Below are 21,402 nucleotides of genomic sequence, written 5' to 3'. Positions count from 1 at the left end.
ATGCAAAGCTATAATTTTAATATTCATTAAAACGCGTACTCGTGTTAAGCGGATTGCAGAGACGCTTTGCGTCTGCACAGTGCCACTCCAGTACATCCGTCCACCGATCACTTTCACCATCGGTTCGAGCGAGACGAGGATTTTCATGGTTTCGGTCCAATTTATACTGGCTGCCGTTACGTGTGAATCGAGCACTTTTGTCGTGAGCGGGAATTTGTCGCCGTTTGATTAAGAAGGATCAGAAATTGCAATTTATTTGTGTGGCGCAAAAAAAATAACCGGATTTTCGTATTTGGCGAAGCGTACCCAAGATTAAAGTGTAATCCATTTTCATTATTGTTTTTATTTTATTTATTTTATTTATTTATTAATTATTACGGACTGATGCCGTATTGTCACCACCGCATGTGGTGACTGTGAATTATATTCACGAAAAAAAAGCAATTAACAAAATTAACTAGGCATTTCCTCCTAGTTATTTGCCATATCCCGGGCATGCTCGGTTGTGACGGATGATGGGTGGTTGTTGTCCATTTCTATTGGGTGGGTGTGTGTGTGTTGTAGGTTTTTTGGTCCGGTTCTATTGCTGTGGCTATGGTTTCGATGGGGGTTGGTTCGCTCCGGTTGACTATTGCAGTGTGTGATGTGGGTCTGGACTGAAACAAACAAGCACAGTTATTTGGACAGTACAAACATGAATTTTTCTGCGTGCAATGTTCTCCAAGCAGCCCAGCAATGTCACAGCCCGTGATCGACCAAGTCAACATCGAACTCAAAAGCGATCGGCGGATTCCATCTCGCAACAGCTGGAGTGACTCCACTGTTTACGAGGCTGTACCCGCCGACCACTCCCGCGCCCAACGCCAACCCAGGCGACCCCGCTGTACCAAAGCTGGACTGACTTGGAGCACACTACTACAGACAAAAAAAAAAACACAAGCCTGCCTCCTTTTAGCGGCAGTAAGAAAATTGCCCTCGAAAGCAATTGCTCCGTCAACGGATCGCACGTTGCACAACGTCAAACATTTACAACAAAGACAACACAACACATAACAAAAGGAGTGGCGGATGTGGATTGGAAGGATAATAGGGATGCGGAATCAAAGGATGAGACCGTTGTCTCTGGCGAATCGAAAGATGAGCCTCATGTAGGCGAGGTCTCTAGTCGCCAACACTTCCCTTATTTCTATACCCGGTCGTCTGCCGATGCTCTCGACTGCGCCTAACAAGGAGGGTCTTGCAGTTTCAAACTCCACGCAGGACCACAGAAGGTGATCCACATCGTGAAATCCGTCACCGCAGCCACACACCTTCGTCTGAGCCAGAGTTATACGCTGCAGATGAGCGTTCAACGCGAAATGATTCGACATAAGTCGAGACATCATGCGTATGAACGCCCGGTCTACAGAGAGCCCACCGAACCAAGGCCGCAGGGACACTTGCGGAGAGATCGAGAAAAGGAATCGCCCGAGATCATCCGCCTCCCACATGCTCTGCCAGCGAGACAGGAAAAGTTGCTGTGGTAGACGAAGAAACTCTCGGGCCGAGATTGGACGGTCGTAAAATGCGCTTTGTTGGACGCCTGTTTTGGCCAGTGAGTCTGCCTTCTCGTTGCCGGGAATTCCACAATGAGAAGGTACCCAAATTAGCGAAATCCTGAACGCCTTGTCGAACATGGAGCCAAGCAATTCTATGATTTTAATGACCAGGAAATCCTGACTCTTAACAGCCTTCGGGGATCGTAGTGCTTCGATAGCGCTAAGGCTATCTGTGAAGATGAAGTACTGATCCGAAGGTCTCGCTGCTATAATCAATAGTGCGTACAAGATTGCGGCTAGTTCTGCGGTGTAGACACTACACGGCTCCCGCAATTTGAAAAATGCTTCGGCGGACTCACTAAAAACGCCGAAGCCGGTGCCTTCCTTAGAGGATGATCCATCAGTATAATACTGGCTACTTTGGTCTAAATGGCCATACTTATCCCTGAAAATGCCCGGAACTACCATCGGGCGAAGATCATTCGGTATGGTCTTAATTTCCTCGTGCAACGAGGAATCTGTTGTTAAAAGGGAACTGTAGGTCTCAGGAAGGGCAGCACGGTTTAATGCCTGTGGAGCGCTAGGATGCACTTGTAGGGCAACAAAATCTTCGTAGACTTTCAAGATCTTGCTCTTAGAACCTGTCTCTAGAAGCGCTTTAAAATTTTCTTCGATCAAGGGATTTGATACTGAAGAACGGACTAGAAGGCGAAGCGACAGCATTTCAAAACGAAGTTTTAGCGGCATCACTCCGGTCATCACTTCTAGGGACATGTTGTGTGTGGATTTCATGCTCCCTAGTACGAGTCTAAGACAACGATACTGTAGCCTCTCTAGTTTGAGGATATGCGTGTTGGATGCCCAATGGAAGCATATGCTTCCATATTCCAACACGGATAGTACCGTTGTCTTATACAGTCGCAGTACGTCTGATGGATGTGCGCCCCACCAGAATCCTGTGACTGTCCTTAGAAAGTTGATTCTTTTACTGCTCACTTTTTGAAGTGATTTTGAAACTACAAAAACTGAAATTTGTACAATCAGTCTTTCAATTAGTACCCCTTCACTCGTTACAACCGGCGGTAGCGCAAAATGCATTCCCCATCATTATCATTTTTTTTTTTTGGTGGTCAAAAGAGGAGGATTGCACTTAAAAATAGCTACGAAGCCACCTTCAAAAAGCCGCGAGTTATTCAGGTCAAAATTCCTCTTTTCGTTTAAGACGGAGTAGATGCAGAGGCAATCCTAGCCAACCGTAATGCTGTCCGAGCACAGATGTTTGGGGTTCGGTAAACAGGAGCGCATTACAAAACAGGCGATGCACTCTTTCGGACGGTGAAATGCATTAGCGAAAATTTTTGCTGATGCAATGTATGCTTGTGTGTGTGTGTGTGTGTGTGTGTGTGTGTGTGTTTGTAGTGTAAAAAACAAGAATGAAGAGAGTATGTGAAGTAAGGCAATAATTTGTTTACTGCTTTGCTAAAATATTCATATGCAGCATCACTACCAGCCAGTTGGGATAAAACAATTTTTTGCTTCAAATTTTCACTGAATGGTGCAGTTCATATCGTAAAGTTATCACTAATTATAGTCAGTGTAAGTCTCAAATATTTTTGGTGGGTCGGTTAATTGAGTTTCATTCGTTTATACTCGCGGATTATATATTCTCTCACATTACGGGGTTTGCAATATCATAGGCATCAATTATGAAATCATATGATACAAATATAGTATGCATTTTTTGATTACGATGAACATTTATAATTTTGCAATATCACATGAAAATGATTTTATCAATATTTTTTATTTTTTAAACATTTTAATCAGTATATCAGTCAATCAATAGAATGATTCTATATTTATTAGAGCCATTTGAGACATTTTCAGTCAGTTAAGTCAATTCTTCTTCTTCTTTTTCTTGGCCTAACGATCTCTTAGATCGTGCCTGTCATTTCTGGCTTACTGGACTCATTGTTACCGCACAGTTGGATAATCGTTCCTCATTATGGGGGAACGGCCGAGAAGATACTTGAACCCCGGTACTGCCGTGTGAAATCCGGCGCCGCTGTCGTTTCAATCTCCGGACCGTCCAAGTAGTCTGCTTGTTACTCATTTAATAGAAAACTATCTTCTTAAGTGCTCGTGTAAGAATGTCATTTTGTTTGAGCGTCGAGCTTTTCACGCTTATGTTAATAATTTTTGTTTTTCAATTTGACATATAGAGGGCCAGCTTTATCTAGCGTATTGTGTATCCTTTTGTCACTGGGAAATGTTTCAAAAGATTTGTAAAATAATGTGACGCTATTACGATAACATCTGAAACAATTTTTTGTTCTTTTTGTTTTGCGATTTCGAAGATTGGTGCGTGTTTTGCGATATCTTTTGACGCAAAAATAGGAACGAGTAAACACTCCTTTATTTTTTTTTTTTTGTGAAGGCCTTTAAACAGAAACACACCTTGACTGTATGAAATATAATATTCCTTAGTGTAAACATTTATTTTTCCATTGATTTTTCTCCTTCGTTCATGGTCTGATTGCATGCATATCAGTCCGCGACCGTCTGTCTACCAGCTGGTGTGATTCATTAGCTTCGCCAGTTTATCGTGCTGTTCTTTGCCGGCGCTGCACGTATGCATGTGCTTATGCTTTATGAGCGTGGTGCCATTTCGTGTCCATTACTAAATTAGTCACCACCTAACGCCCAAACCCAGACGGCGATTGTAATCTCTCGCTTTCCCTGTTTTGATGATGCGAATTTTAAATTTTCTTTATGTTTTTACCGTTGATTACAAATCATAAAATGGAAAAAAAATCATTCGCACTCACTCTCTCTCTCTCTCTCTCTCTCTCCTTTGTTTTGATTATTTAAGAAAATTCCCTCCACACTTTCGCTGGATATTCAACCGGTCCAGTAATGTTTACCGAAATTCCCATTTCATAAAGCCATTTGGTCGTTTGGCGCGCGCGTCATAAATCGTGCAAAAGGTCGGCCTCTTGCAGGGTCTCCCCGACTGTGTTGTAATATGATTCAGCGGCGTACGGCATCGCCGTCATCAGCGCCTCGGTCAAGAGGTCCTTTTTCTTTGGTTTTGTCTTTTTTTGTTGCTACTTTTCACTTTGCATTTCCCATTTTACATTCTCTAAACGACCACCGAACGGAGATAACGATCGTCCGTTTTGCTGCGAAAGATGGATGGATGATTTTTGCGCCACACCGTATCGTCGTCGGCGTGCCCCGTGCTAATAATTTCCTGACCTGGTCGGAAGTTTGTCTAGGTCGGTGCGGCGTAACCGTGACGAAGGTAGCTGGCCGAGGATGAGAGCGAGATTTGATTTGAAGTGATTTTTCACATTCATTAATTTAATGAGATTAGTCCTGGCGGTTGTGGCACCGTTTCTTGCTAACCATGACGCGCCCAGATTGACTGTGGCGGCGTTGTAGGTTTAAAGATAGAAATTGTCTTTCTTCCTCTGGTGTGTTTGGGTCCGTTTTTTTTATTTTTTTAGCGGAGAGAAACAGTCGATTTTAATTTAGCTTTAATTGTTTGGCTTTTTACTAAAAATTGAAGCTTGTAAGAGTCGGCGAAAAAACGCCATTTTCATAAGGAATTACCGGTTTATATTTAATTACTTAAAGAGAATCTACCGAGATACAGTATAAAAACTCAAAATCTAATTTTTGATTATCTTTTTTTTTACAAGAATAAGAAACCCCTTATTTAAATTCTACCAGCCACTTATCAAGCCATCTTTCAAGGTGTTTCAAATAAATCAGTTCCAGATTCAATTTGTTAGCTGGCATAGCTATTTTTAGCTCATTCACATGTACGGATCATTTTTCATTTTCGATCATCCACCACTGTTGAAAACGTTCAACGAGAGCTCTCTCTCTCTATCGCCCCTTCGTCTACCGCTCAACATTCAAATCCACTGATTGACACCTGTGGGAAGGCGTGCCACTGATGATGAGGTCAACATGACTCGTCTAGCCAAAACATGAAGCCCATAGCAGGGGGAGCTCTAGTGGGAGCCCGATGCCTGAAACGAACGCCAAAATGTGCTAGACTACAACTAATAGCTGAAAAAAAAGTCTCTCTCAAATGTGAATGAAATCAGCTGAGCTTGTCATAAATTGCGTTTAGCTTCGTTAGATTTGGCCAAATGCCGGCGCAGGTCGAACACAGTGCCTGAAGATGTAGAGTTGAGATAAATTATAGGTTTCGCCGACCGCTTGATTGACGCCGGGATCCTTAGCCATTTTTTGTTTCGCGCTCATTATTATTATAATACGCGGCTGGCTTGGAGGATTATTGTTGCTCGTATTTTGACTTGGAAGTTATTGATCGCGAGAGCTTAAATTAATTCCCGTAGTGCTGTTTATGATTTCGCTTTTCTGGTGTCTGTGTGTGTGCGTTGTTTGGGCCATCATCCTACTCTTAATGAGGATACGTAATGAAGTACAAATTGAATTGCTTCATAACACCGAACGCTGTGAGCGATGTTCAAACTAATCCGATCCGACATGGCTGTTAATGGGTGAGTACTGTTGGCGTTGGAATGCAAATGCTCAAATTTTATGACAGGGATTGGCAACTTATTCGCCAGTCATTAGTGTGTTTTATACTTCAAAACTATCGTCTAATAGCTTTGATTCTATTTAATTGCTTGCTTTTGACCGGTCAATCTCTTATCATGTAAACCACACACTAGCAGCGAGCAGGGTTTGTTTTTTTTCAATCGTCCTTTCAAGACCAGTAATTTGTACATTATAATCACAGCCTTCGACGATAAGCAAACAATGACCAACGAACACGCCAGATACACCACACGGGCTGCTTCACGATCACATTTCACAGCCCAATTAACACAATTGTTGCGTATGCAACAAACGCGAGCCGTTTTTGAAGTTTTTTAATACTAAATCCATTTATTTAACTAATACGTAGCACAATAAAGGAAAAAAAAAACTCAAAATAGTGGCCTTAGCGTCCTTTGCTTTCAATGCCTCTCTCGCTACTGCCTTTCTGTCCGCTTTCTCAGTCCCCGTTTACACGTTGTCATGTGATCTGACCTGTTTATGTCTTTTCGTTCGAGGATTCAATTAGCTCACAATCTACCGATACATGTTCCATATCGCTAGCAGCGTCAACACCCCCACCCGTAACGTCCCTCGTGTCCTAACGAAGGACTTACTGAATCTCTAAAGCTGCTAGATGTATAACCGCTCGTCTTATGATCTTGTTATTTGCTAGCTTTACATCTGCCTGTCTCACTCTATTGTCCTTTCCCTTTATCGTTTCGACCACTCTACCTCTCAACCACTCGGCTCTATTCTTACCATCGACAACGAACACTAGATCACCGATTTTTAGTTCCTTTTGATCTTCGAACCATTTGCTCCTCTGGTTTATGGACGACAAATATTCCTTTGTCCATCGTTCCCACATCCTATCAGCTAAGTATTGCGAGCGTTTGAATTGATTCCTAAGGCTCTCTGTTAAACTATAAGATTTGCAAACCGCAGTACATGATCCTGGCGCTCTCAAGAATTGATTAGGGGTTAGTGATTTTGGTTCTAACGAGTCTTCCGGTAAATACGTTAAGGGACGAGAGTTAATCATTTCACATGCTTCTGCCAACGTGGTGAGCAGGATTTCATCCGTTAGTACCCTGTTGTCCCCCAGCACCCGCATCGCTTCCTTCACCGATCGCACCATCCTCTCCCACACGCCGCCCATGTGTGGAGTTCCCGGTGGAGTGAAGTGCCACGATGTTGAGGCCGAGATAACCTTTTCGGCACACTCGTAGAATATCCGGTCAATCCGTTGTAGTTCGTTATCCGCACCTCTAAAACATGTGGCGTTGTCAGAAAAGATGTCATCCGCCTTCCCGAATTTGCTCTCGAACCGCCTAATCGCCATCAGACACGACTGGGTTGATAGAGTATGAACGACTTCGAGATGTACCGCTCTTATGGTAAGACAAGTGAAAACTGCCACCCACCGCTTTTCTTTACGACGCCCCACGGTGACTTCTAATGGACCGAGATAATCGATCCCCACTGCGCTGAATGGACGAAAACTGGGTGTCGATCTTTCAACTGGTAGCGGCGCCATTCTTGGAGTAAAAGGTTTACACTTGTAGACTCTACACCAAGTGCACTGACGACGTACCTCCTTGATGGCAGCTCGATGTTTCGGGATCTTAAACCGTTGTCGCATCTCGTTTAGCACAGTCTCACTGTTAGCATGACCAAACGACTCATGATAGTGTTGCACGATCCTTTTCGTTATTTCGTGTTGTCTCGCCAGAATGATCGGATACCGTTGGTCGAATGGAAGGTCGCGATTGTTGATGAGCCTGCTCTCCATTCGCATCACTCCATTCTCGTCTAACACCGGAGAGTATTTGTACACAACACTCTTCTTCTTAATCTTCCGTGCCACTACCGAGCTGTCGAGGTTGGCGTGCAGTATATCCATCTCCTCCGGGAACGATTCCCACTGCGATTGCCTAATCAGGTGGATCTCAGCTCTCTCTAACTCCTCCTTTTCTATTGGTACTTTTCTTGCTTTAAATGTCGCTTTTAGATTTGTCGAAAGCTTTCCAGTTGCTTCTATGGTGTGGATTGCTTGCTTATCTCTCTTTCTAACACAGTTGTCTACGAATCGGATGACATATGCCATAACACGAACCAGTCGTTGCCAGGTTGGTAGCTGTTGCGATGTGATTACTGAATGAAATAGGACTATTTTCCGAGTGTCTTCTTCGGTACTTTCTATCTCACCGTCAGCCACAGGCCAATGCTCTTCAGGCTCGTACAAAAATGCTGGACCGCTGAACCATTCTCCATACATTTCTAAAGGAGGACCTTTCCCCCACTTGGTCATAACATCGGCAATATTCAGCTTAGTTGGCACCCATCTCCAGTCTTTTTTGTTGGTTAACTCCCATATTTCTCCAATTCGGAAGGCTACAAATTGGACGAATCTATGTTGCTCCGAATTGATCCAGCTGAGGACCGTCTTGGAATCTGACCAGAAAGTGCATTTGTCGATCTTCAATGAATGGGTCTCTAGAATGGTGTGACTAATACGAGCGCCCAATACCGCAGCCATTAGTTCCAGTCGAGGAATCGTTTGTCTCTTCAACGGTGCAACTTTACTTCGAGACATAACGAGTTTGCAACGTACTGTGCCTTCAGCCTGTATTCGGAGATACGCTACACACCCGTATGCGTGTTCACTGGCGTCAGTAAATACATGGAGTTCAACCGATTCTATGGCATCTGAATGTGTTGTGTCAAGGTAGCATCGAGGTATTCGTATAGTTTTTATGTTCTCGAGAAGCTCTATCCATCTGTGCCACAATATTACCGCCTCCTTATTTATCTCATCATCCCAATCACATTTTGACCTCCAGAGATGTTGAATAAGAATCTTGCCGTGGATGGTGAACGGCGAGATCAGACCAAGAGGATCGTACAATCCCATAACACAACTGGTAACAATTCTCTTCGTAGGCGTTACACCATCCTCAACGTATGGCCTTAAACTGTCTCGCATCGATGTTGAGAAGGAAAGCATATCCTCTGTAGGGTCCCATATAACACCTAACACTCTTTCGTGCAATGTCTCTTTGTCTTTGTTGAAGTGTATTGGGCCCACGTCCGTGTTCTCGCCAAGCTGTTCCAGGAATTCTTTCGAGTTGGAAACCCAGTTACGGATTTCAAAGCCTCCTTTACGATGCACCAGGGTGACTTCTTTTGCTAGTTTCAGCGCTTTCTCTACCGTATCGGTACTGTCAAAGTAGTCGTCTACATAGTGACGCTTTATTATCGCTTCTGCCGCTTGGGGAAATTGATCTTGATACTCACAGGCATTTCTATTCTTCACAAATTGCGCTGTGCAAGGGGAACATGTCGCACCGAAGGTGGCTACGTCCATCACATAAATACCAAAGGGCTCGTTTGGAGATTTTCTGAACACAAATCTTTGAGACTGCTTGTCCTCCGAGCGTATCTGAATCTGGTGAAACATTTCACGCAAGTCTCCGCCAAACGCAATTCTCTTTTCCCGGAAACCTGTGATAACCTGCATAAGCGGCACGAGTAGATCAGGACCTTTAAGCAACTCGGTGTTTAGAGATACTCCTTTCACGGTTGCAGCTGCATCCCATACGACTCTCACCTTGCCAGGTTTCTTGGGATTCACCACTACGTTGATCGGCAAATACCAGACGTTTTTGGACGGAGTATCACGCAACTCTTCTGGTGTAATACGATGTGCATAACCCTTTCTCTGATACTCTTCGATTTGCTGGCATAAGTTGTTGTGTAGCTCAGGGGTTTTCTTCAGCTTCGTTTCGAGTTGCTTAAAACGTCTCACTGCCATGGAGTAGCTTTCAGGAAAACTGCGTTCATTTTCTTTCCACAATAGGCCGGTCTCAAATCGTTCACCCACTCGTTTCGTTGTTTCTTCTAGCAACTCCTTAGCTCTTTTGTTCTCGGCAGAGTCATTTGGTATCGTTATCACAGATTCTTCCAGCTTGTAATGTTCTCTTATTAGCAAATCAAGGTCTTCATTGGTCACGCTATGATACCCGATGTTGTTTTTGGTCGCACCAGACTTTGTATACCCGTAAACAGACCAACCCAACTTCGTTTTCACAGCAATAGGATCGCTTTCCTCTCCGGAGACTACTTCTAAGGGCGTGAACAAATGGATGTTGTTGAGTCCCACCATGATCTCGGGTCTGCCTTGGTATGATTCGATGGGAATTTTTCTTAAATGCGCGTACCGTTCTTTCAATTTTTCCCGATCTACACTTTGATGTGGTAGCTCTAGCCTTTCAACCGTTCGTGCGTCTTTTAGCGTCTCTTGCTTTGCTGAGCCTACAGATGATATTGTCAGATTCAGCCTTTGCGATTTGTCCTCTACTCTCTCAATGCCAGCAGTCCATCGCAGGGTGAGCTTCTCAGGAACGCCGCCAGCTCCGAGACGCTCCACCAATTGACGCTCTACCAGCGTTATAGACGCTCCTTCATCAAGAAAACAAAGAACGGTTAGTATGGTTCCATTATGATGGACATTTACCGGAACGACACGGAACAGCATACAGTCATTTGCATTTACATGCGCACTAATACCGTCAACCAATTTAGATCCTACCTGATCGTGTAGAAGGGGGTGGTGCATTTGGTCGCAATCACCTACGTTGCATCTCTTTGGTGCGAAGCACCTTCCTTGATGTCCGTTGAGACACAATCTACACAGACTGTACTTCGCCACAAAGTCTTGCCGCTGTCTTGTTGTCCACTCCTTAAACACCGTGCAATTGCGTAGACGATGATCCGTTGCTTCACATGCAAGGCATGGCTTTCTCCCTTGTTGTGCTGGCGTTGTCTGATGATGGCCTACCGTTTCCCTTCTGCGAGTGTCCTTTGGTTGCGATGATAGGGGCATGTAGTTACCGAGATCCAAAGTGGTGTCGAGAACTTCGGTCACCACCTCGTCAAGGAAGTCGGTTAGCGTTCGCAGCGATACGGATCCATGACCTCTCTTAAATCGTGACCAGGCCCGCTTGTCTGCGTCTGGGAGCTTATCGACCAGCTCCTGAATAAGCAACGGGTTGTGTAGATGGTCTTTCAACTGGGCTGCTTCGAGATGTTCACACAACTCTTCGACAGCGTTGCTAAACGGCAGGAAGCTGGTTAGATCCGACGCCTTCGGAGCCTTTACTTCACGAACTTTCTTTAACAAGCTATGCAAGATAAGCTCAGGTCTTCCGTACACTTGCACCAGTTTCTCGATCACTCGCGGAACGGATTCCGCCGTTATCAACCTTCCGCGAACCAGTTCTAAGGCAGGTCCTTTCAGGCATTCTTGAAGCCGCACAAGATTCTCGTTATTCGTGAAGCCACACGATTTGTTCGAGGCTAGAAAGGCGCCGTAGAATCTTGGCCAATCCTGTGGTTTGCCATTGAACTCAGGAAGCTTCTGAGAAATGCCGTGTCGAGCACGCCTTTGTTCCTTAGTTGGTTGCACGTCCACACTTGTTGGTTCTACTTCTTCTTCTTCCTCACTAGAACTATCACTTTCCGATGAAGATACCGCCACTTGCACAGTTTGTTTCTTCACATTTCCATGTGCCTTTTTTGCGCTGCGAGTCACACGACGAGTTGGAGTTGTAACCCGGAACGATAGCTTTTTCTTTGAAAGGTTCTTTTGCCCAACACTATCGGCCTCGTGGCCGCCCTTTGTGGGTTTCTTCGATGGTCCTTTCTTCTCAGGCGTCACTTCACTCACACCAACACTACCGGCATCATGGCCGCTCGTTGACGCCTGATCCTCCATTTTGTTTTGTATGGTCTTTGTACGGAATCCTCGCAGCCGTACTTTATTACCGAGTAGCACCTGAGGTCTTTACCGGTTAATACAAGATCACACGCGTTCTTTTATCGCACATACACACACTGTTTCATACGTCGCACCGTATCTTTCTGTTGTAGCACGAAAAGCGCTTTTGTTCTTATAGCGTGTTCCCACGCGTTCCCGGTCTCTGTCACACACCACAATGATGTCTCTGCTGCGGATATTGCATCACAATATCGACATTATTTTTGAGAATTTTGTTGCGTATGCAACAAACGCGAGCCGTTTTTGAAGTTTTTTAATACTAAATCCATTTATTTAACTAATACGTAGCACAATAAAGGAAAAAAAAAACTCAAAAATAGTGGCCTTAGCGTCCTTTGCTTTCAATGCCTCTCTCGCTACTGCCTTTCTGTCCGCTTTCTCAGTCCCCGTTTACACGTTGTCATGTGATCTGACCTGTTTATGTCTTTTCGTTCGAGGATTCAATTAGCTCACAATCTACCGATACATGTTCCATATCGCTAGCAGCGTCAACAACAATCAACATTCAATTTGCAGACGTCATTCGTCACGTTCCAGCAATCTCTGCAGCCATTATCGGTCCAGAATCGCAACGAATCGAAATCTCGGTACACTGGTTGTAGGTAACTCACTTTACCTCTTTACGAATGGCGGTCTTACTGCGGTGGCTTATCGCATCGCAGTAGGCTTTTAGCAGTAAACGCAGGAACCTCCGATGGCCGTGTGCCTTTTGCCTTACGCGCAGAAATCATTTATTTTAATTAATCCTAGCCCAAGCGGTTCAACCGGAGGTTCGCTTTATAAGTGTAGCCGTCAGCTGAACAATCGATCGATCGGTCGCAGTGAAGTACCGAATGGCCGTTCGAAGCATTAGCATAAATTAGTGAAACGCTGTCAACGATAGCCAACTACATCGGTACGTTGGTTTTTATCGGGGGTTTTTTACAGCTGGTTGTCCATGACCGGGGCACGGTTACAGCGTGCCGTGAACTCTGGCTCTGACAGCGAGCTTTTAGTACCAGCTGGAACATAGGTTGTTTTGAACATTGGTTGGAAATACTGTTTAAATATAGTTTTGTTAGCAAATCGTTTAATCTTTCGATGAATCATATTTGGCGGATTGGTAGCCTTAATCGATACATCGATATAATAATCATTTGCTCGAGCATTGAAGCAGCTTAAGAAACCAGTCATGCAAATAAGGAGTTATAAACGGTTGGTGAGTGTATTCAAATAAATTAATGTGGAGGATTCCAATTATTATATCTAGCTCACTAAAATCATTTTGTAAATTTATGAAGTCTATTGGAAGTTAATTAGAGTAAACAAACACGAGTGCAAAAAGAAAGACTGCGAGCAAGTTCAGGAGCAATATTCATCGATTACTCGATTTAGTAATCGATTTAGCCCAGATTCGAAATGATAAAAAAGCTAGTCACGCCAGTCAAGGTTCATAGAAGTAAGATGGGTGAACATTTATTTTTCTTTTCAATATTTTTTCTAAATATTTTAATAAAAAATGTCCGCCAATGAACCTGAAGCATAAAATGCTTCTCAAGTCTGTAGGACGGACAAAACTCGTGTTGTCGATGGACTTAGACGCTTAGACCGAAGATATTGTATCAGTTGTCAAATGCTTAGTAATCTGTCACAAAACTCCTACCAAAAACACCAAATTTATTAGAAAAACGAAAAAATGCAACTGAATAATTTAAAGCAGCTTTATCAGCACGATAAATAGTCCGTTGGGGTGATAAATTACCGTTCGGCGTTATCGGCATGCAAATTTCATCGAATTATGCATGTTTCTTCGAAAGATCAGGTCTTACTGCATGTGTCATTTATTTCCCATTGGCTACCTGTAACGGTTTGACTTTAAATTTGAACCGATACATAATGCGGTGGAATGTGATACCTCGTTTGATGTGTTTTTTTGATTTGCTTCATTAATTTGTAGATTGATTTCCAACGCAAGGGCAAATAAAGCAACATTGATTTTAACACAAGAAATTTGGGGGGGATTTGGGTGAATATTTTAACGTAAAAAATGAGTAAATTTATAAAAGGGTTAGAGTAACGGTAACACCCTTCGTAGAGAAGGAAGGAATTTGTATGGTCATTAGCAAATGATAAACAAGTCTAATTTTGTCTTAAAAATATTATTGATGCTATACTTGAGATGGAATTGGTCTCATATGCACAATATAAATACCCTCAATAAGAAAAATTAATTTCAAACCATTAAATCTACCACCAGTTCAATTTATATTCTCTCTCTCTTTCTCTTGCTTTTCGACAACTTGTCTTCTTCCGTGATCGAAATCGCTTCTGTCGCTAATAATCTGGCGCTGAATATTAATAAACATTATGCCAAAGAAAAAAAAATTGTTTCCCCCTAGATGTTCGAAACTATGGAATGTTTACGAAGAGGTGCATTAATAACTAATAACTCCCGTTCGCCCGTTTCGTCGGCCACGACACACCATGGCGTTGTTGATGGGGTTATTTTTAATTTTTCTAATTCCAATATCCGGTCCGATCGGTGCTCGCTAAAGGTGTGCTAATCAATATAAACCTTGAAGCGATTTACATTCTTCTAACTGATTTGCATAAAACTATTTAAATTCTTTATAGCACCAGCCCAATACATGCGCATATTGCTACCAAACGGGAAGCATTTTTTTTATTCAATCTGGCACATACAAAACAACAAACCTTGTGTACCACCAACTATACACCTTGATCTATGAATTATAGAATTATTTTCCCTCATGTCACATCGTACTGTTTGGCTGCGTAAAACTTCAACCGTTCGCTCATGTTTGTCATAAAACGCGTTGCCCAAATAGCCGCGGCGCACACATTTATCACACACAAAAACTTGCCCGGCATCGACCCCTTTCGGTTTACATGTCCACCCTTCCACTCTTCACACACACCTTCTTGGTCTCCTCTCCTTGCCTTGCCTTGCGTAACACGACTGAAATGTGAAGAATGTGGTACGGTACGGAGCTGACGCCGCCTTCTAAAGCGTTGCGCCCCTGGCCCGCGGGGGTCGGCATCGAAAATTTGCTCTTGAGAAATTCTTAAGCAATTCCTTTTCCTTCACCAGCACCACCAGCACCCCGTCAGTCCCGTCTGCAGGGAAGTTGATCTTCCCTCTGTCCCTACCTGAGACATGCTGTCGCGTCGTCGTCGTACGCACCGCTCTCGATCACGCGTTTTCGAGGGTAAAAATAGAGATAAGGCGCATCTGATAAACGGTTCTGTTTTCTGAGCTCGGGCCTGCCGCACACCGCTGTACTTTAAGGGCGGTTTAAAGCAACTTGTTGCACAGGTGCTCAAGTTGGAACGGGGGGGATTTGAAGTGTCGCTTATTTTTGGTCAGGTGACATGACGCCGCTCAGGAGACTGTTTTTTTTTTTCGTGGGGAATAATTTCCATGTCCCGAGAGTCAATCTTCAAAGCAACAAGGACAAAAGAGAAGACGATTTAATTGTTCACATTTCAAAAATCCTCTCCAGCAGCAAGATAAAGAATTATTGAAGTACAAGATAACAGCGGGAAGCTATTGCTTTGCCCGATCGCTTAAACATTTATCTCGTCCGGAGCCTTGCAGCAGCGGTGCAAAACGGAAGCATGCATAAATTATGTCACACCGCACTCGAACAATTCCCAAAACGAGTCCTTGAGGTTCTGCCTCGGTGTGGCAGGTCGTACGATTTTGATTTATCTACCGATCTCTATTCTATTTCTGCCTATCCCTCTCTCTATTGCTGGTCCCTTCGAGCAATCAAATTCAGCTTTGTAGATTGAGTGATTTCTAGATTCCCTCTGGTCGGTCTTTCAGTTGTTTATTTGAGGTTAGATCGTTTACTCCTCTTCTTGCCAGCAGCTTGTGGTCGAGTACAGTGACAATGAATTTGTGGCGGGGCAAGAAGCGAACAACATAAAAGCACACAGCTCATAAAATTGAAGCACCACAAAGGAAGGTGTTGAGAACTGAAGCAATACTGAATAAAACACACACGAGGGGTAAAAACAGGGAAACCCGAAACATTCTGTTGACAAATCACGCTTGTTGTAGAGTATGGGCATTTTCGAGGCTTTTTTATATCAATTCCCGTTGACGCGCACTTGTCTTCAGCGGCCCGTTGTAACCGAAACACGATATCCTCCTAACCTTGGCATTGGATGTTCGACATGTTTGCTTCACACACCGGGGCCCCCCCCAAAAAAAAAGCGATATTGGTGGTTCAATTTATTTTTGCTGCCAGGATCGGAATTTTTTTTCCCCGCTTGGCGTTCTTTTGCTGCATCGACAGAAATTTGCTGTCGCTTGTTATCCCATGATGTCAGCAAAGGCGAAACACCTCAAAGCGAAGGAAGAAAAAAAAATCGAATCATCGGCATGCCTGCGGTTCAATTTGCGGTTTATGATAAGAAAAGTCCGCGTCGCGATTCGATCCCCGCATCGCGTGTCGATCCGACCCAATATTGTCCTCAGTATGAATGGTCAATCGAATCCCGCGCCAACCGGTTTCTGGCGCGATCGTTTTCTGTTCGTATTTATTGGAACCGGTTCCCATAAAAAAAAAAACAAAAACACGGACGCGAGTTGGTAAAATTGGCCAACATTTTTCTGTTCCGTTTTTGGTCGATTTTTTCGACGCTTTACAAAATACATGATCAACGCGAAATGGTCATCAAATGGTCGGTTGGTGGCAGGTTGTGTGTGGGGATCGAAAATATTTCTCCCCGGTCCAGGATGGCGTGTAATTTTTTTCGTTAACGATACGCTCGAGAAGAAAGTTGGGTTAAAGCGACGGCATAAAGTGACCGGTGAAGCATAATTATTGCACATGATCGGGTTTACTGCTGCTGCGTTCGCATGACCAGAGGCGGCGTTTTTGTTATCATCGATTATAAGCTAGTTAAACGATACGAGAAACGACCTATAATGTTCGTAAGGGTGAGTCAATCACTTAAATTTTTGATGCTCGGACAAGCATTACAAGCGCTTATACTTATTGCCAAAGAGAAAGTTGGACAGCTAGTTTTGATAACTTCCTGATTCATTTTTAAAGATTTTTTTTGCGAATTCATACATCCAATGAAGAATTTATTGTTTGATGGTTTTTTCATCTTTTTTAAATTTTTCTATTGACTTTTTAACTTTTTGTTTATTTTTGAATCATTTTGTATTGTTTTTAGTTTATTTTTGCTTCACTTGCTTCTCTTTTTAATTCCACTATCATTGTTCAAGATTATCTTTGTTTTGTTGATTATTAACTTTTTTAATTGTGTTTTTTGCTGCTATTTTATCCTTTTGAACCTTTCCTGTTTTTCCTCATAATTATCTACATTAGTAGTAGAAGTTTATGTTTGCTCATTTGTTTGTCTGTTTTTACTTCTTAGCAATCTTCTTCCGAAATGTTAATTTATCCTTGTGAAATTCTCTTTATTTGTTCGTTTTTATTTGAATGTCTCTATTCTTCTCGTATTCTTATTATTCTGTATTTTTCGTATTATTTCCCTTTTTAAGTTATTATTTGTTACCAATTTCTAGTTCACCAGCAACGTGTTACACTTTTTCTTATTTGTTTTATGTTGTTGTTAGTTTACTTTATACATTTATTTATGTTATATGATTAACATGGTTTTAATTGTCTTAGTCGCTTTACTTATGTTTTCTTATATTCTTTTTTTTCTTTTGTTTTTGTTTTATTTTTGTTGTCCTTATTTTTGAAAAAAAAATTGTTTCATATTACTTTAACACTGTTTTATTTCTTTATGAAGCTTTTTTTTTACTGATTATTATGTTTTCTATTGCTTGGTTTGTAAGTATCGTGTTTTGTTTTAATTTTATCATCCTTTTTTTGTGCCTTTTATTGAAGTTGAATAAAGTTTTCACATTTTCTTGGCTTTATTATTTTTTAGATGTTTAATTTACTTTTTTCGGTGAGATGATGTTTAATCTTAAATTATTCTAACTTTTATTCTTTTTCTTCTCAAATTTACAAAACCGTGCACAAACGACTTGAAAGTACGAATTAATCTCGTTTAGTTTACCAAATCAACCCAAATATCCCAGCTGTACAAATATAGCTCAAACGGGCTCGCTCAAACGCCCAATCATCATTCGGTTACAAAAATAGCAGCATGCCTTTCGATCGAGCAAAACTCTCCCGCCCATAATGAAAATCAAATCAAACGATCCCTCGCCACAAAACGAGCAATATATAAAGCAATAAAGATTTGCCTTCCAATCTAAACAAAAAACAGTTTCACCCCCGGTTCCCTGCTTCATAAACACGAGTTTTCCTCCGTTCGCCCATGGCTATGCGGAAAAAAAAATATTATCGGGACATTCACAGCAGCAGCAGCAGCAACGGTCGTCGCCGCAAGCAATGGCACGTTGATAAACAATTTTCACCCGTAATCAATAAATGAACCAATTTAAAGTTTTCATTACAAACTTTCGCCATTCCGGCCGGGCCTTGGGTCTTGGCCCAACATAACCACCCAGAGTTTCCCAGGGCCGGAAGATAAACCGGCATGAAATACCCTACGAAACAAAATGTGTGCGCTAATCGATTTTACCGAAAGTCAAAGGGAAAAAAAAAGTTTAATGGAACTGCGCGGGAAGAAGCTTTTCTGTTTCTCCCTTCCCCTTCGCTTTCCCGGAAGCATTAGCGGCCAAATCTTGCCACACAAATCCCGCCCGGAACGCGGGAAAACGTTTGATGAATTTTGGACCAAAGTTTTACCCTTTTCCTTGTTCAACTTCCTCGAATCCCGCGAGGTTTTCCCTTCTGTCCGCTTCATTTTTCATCTGAATTTTCCTCTCCCGTCACGGTTTATTAGGTGAGAAAGCGGGACACAGCAGCGCAAGGAAAGGATGCATAATGAGAAGATTTATTTTGACTGCTGCCAATTTAACGGTGGGGCGACTGGGGAGGGTGGGCGCACAGGTAGAACGGCAAAGCACCGGGAAAATGGTTTTCCTTTTTTGTTTATTTTTTCTCTCTCCCCCGCATGCCTTTTCATCGAAGGAATCGCATTTCCCTCGGTTCACCTATTAGGTAATCGAATAAAACCGAAGAAAATATTAGTCCGTACGATGTCTCTTTCCTTCGTGGGCCCGCGGTTTGCCGCTGAAAGATTGATGGTTGCATTTTCTTTAGGCATTTGTTCGCACTTCTGTTTTTCCGAACGCCTTTTTCTACCGCTCTATTACTACATTTCCCCTTTCTCCATCTTGCCCATTCCTCCGTGTGTGTGTACAAACAAACAGACATCTTTGGCGTGATTTTTCCCCCAGCCTCGTGCCACGCGTTTTTCCAACTTTGGGAAAATTATTCCCACGTCAGACGTAAACATTTCGTGTTTTATCTCCGTGCTGGTAGGGAAAAATTCGGGTATTAATGGATGTGTCCGGGTGGATGTGAGAGGTTGCCTGCTCTTTTTGCGGCGAATTTACCCCATTTCCACACCGCGTTTAACCCCCAGCAGCTTGATCGAGTAAATCACTGCACGCAGGGAGGGAATCGGTGGTGAATCCGCTGCTTAATGGAGTCTGGGCGATGAAAACAAAACGCACATAACTGTTCGATTGCGGTCGATTGTTATGATTATGATTGAGGAAATCTCGGTCCTTTTTATTTCTTGGGCCGAGCAGGTGAAGTTTTCTTTTGTTACCTTTTTGGTTGTTTTTTTTTACCGATAATCGAATTAACGCAGAAGGGAGGTTGGGTTTATACGTACCTAGGGAGAGAGAAGAAAGAGAATAGACATTAGAAACTGGGTCAAGATGGGCATTAGGCTGTTCAAAAAAATATGCTTAATTTAGAATGATTACTAGGAAAGGGTTAGCAATATGCTGATGAGTAAAATGTCAACCTTATTAATCTTATCTATCTTATTAATTAATACTAATGGTATTTAGTTGAAGTCTTCTTGAGAAAGGATTTCATAATTTAAGAATTTTTAGCAAGGGTTTCTTCATGATCCTATTTGTTGACAATCCTCATCTGTCAGCATAGTGTCATCCGAATCCGGTAGAGGGCGCAAGGGGCGATCAGATGTATCTTTCCGGTTCAGTATTTAAAGTGCTACTTATTATCAACAATTGTGTCCCAAGTTTAGCTTGCAAAGTAATGACAAATGATTTATTTAATAAGTCTTAGGGGCGTCCCGGTGATTGACGCGGCAGCGGCGCCGGTCTTCACACGGCAGAACTGGGGTTCAAGTCTCATATGGGCTTTTCCCCCTATAGTGAGGACCGACTGTCCAACTATGCGATATCAAGTCTAGTAAGCCAGAAATGGCAGGCATGACCTAAGAGGTCGTATGGCAAAAAAAGAAGAAAAAGAAGAATAAATTCAGAAGTCACTCGATATACTTAGCGTTAGATAGTGAAGTCGAGAGCTGTACTATAGACTCGTACTATAGAGACCTTGTGTAATCGATTTTGAAGTATGTCTTATCAACATTCAACAGTTATATCTTTTAGTAGTGAACTCTGGAGCTATACTTAGACCTCATCTCAATACACTCACAACGCTAATCGTTCTTTTTTTAGGTATCTCTACAGTAAATATGAGGCTCTGACCTCACTGTAAAGATCTGCCCTCATTCGGTGGATACACTCCTTCCTAGAAAGCTCTCAACTCACAGAGTAGCTCGGTCATCTCTAAGCAGCTTTGCCATAATAATTGAGCTCTGTTTTGATGTTGATGTTGAGTCATCAGAGTTTTGCCTTACAGTCTCCGAGCACTTTGCCTTCAGTTATTGAGGGTGCCCTCAGTTTCCAGAAAAACTAAACTCTCAACTCTATAGGGCAGTTGCTGTCTTCCTTCGACAGGAACTACTGGACAAAACACTACTTATTATTTTGGTTATACGATTTAGGTCCTGATGTCATCTATAAGTAATGTAGTTTGATGATAGATTCTTTCAATATTTGTGGCCCTATTCACGTGGTATAGATGGGTCTTAGAGATCTCCTTGGCGAGAGTATTCAATGACTATCGAGATTCGATCAAATCAAAGCTGATGTCTATGAATTGATAATCTCCCAAAAAGTTGTTTTCCTTGTCTTGCCGAGTTCTGTAACATTTCTAAAGATCACATGCCTAAGAATGTGATTCATTCTCCCCGAAACACCAACCACAAATCTATCTAATCGAATGCATTCCTCGATAAAATATTCCACTCTCCAGTTTTGTTCCCTATCAACCATCGCCTACTGCTTTGTGCCATTTTGCGTCGTGCAAAAACCGGGAAAAAGTAGCTCATCACACACACACACACACACACACGAAACGGCTGTGTGGTATCGGGTTAAAAATCCGCTTTCATCACCTTCACTTCGAGTCTATCGAGTGATCACCACCGAAACCAAACCTCCGCATGGAACAGGAATACACCGCTGTATTTCTGTTTCCCAAACCCGGGTGTGAC

General features: G+C 42.6%; 1 protein-coding gene across 4 annotated transcripts in view; it reads right to left on the bottom strand.

Annotated features, from left to right (window-relative positions):
* The window catches only part of LOC118505923 (neurotrimin-like), a 101,390-nt gene that overhangs the window by 58,942 nt on the left and 21,046 nt on the right, over positions 1-21,402 (bottom strand). Inside the window, exon 3 of one of the 4 annotated variants that reach the window (XM_036042416.1) lies at positions 2,652-19,704. The exons of the other annotated variants lie outside the window; for them this stretch is intronic. Coding sequence (XP_035898309.1) covers positions 6,730-11,895 — 5,166 coding nt within the window. The 5' untranslated portion in view covers positions 11,896-19,704 and the 3' untranslated portion in view covers positions 2,652-6,729. Of the gene's footprint in view, positions 1-2,651; positions 19,705-21,402 lie in introns of those variants that run through there. 4 annotated transcript variants of the gene reach the window in all.

Source organism: Anopheles stephensi, chromosome 2 (assembly GCF_013141755.1).
Source record: "Anopheles stephensi strain Indian chromosome 2, UCI_ANSTEP_V1.0, whole genome shotgun sequence".
NCBI classification, from domain to species: domain Eukaryota; kingdom Metazoa; phylum Arthropoda; class Insecta; order Diptera; family Culicidae; genus Anopheles; species Anopheles stephensi.
The sequence above is the reverse complement of the archived record's forward strand: the minus strand, read 5'-3'. Positions and strand labels throughout refer to the sequence as shown.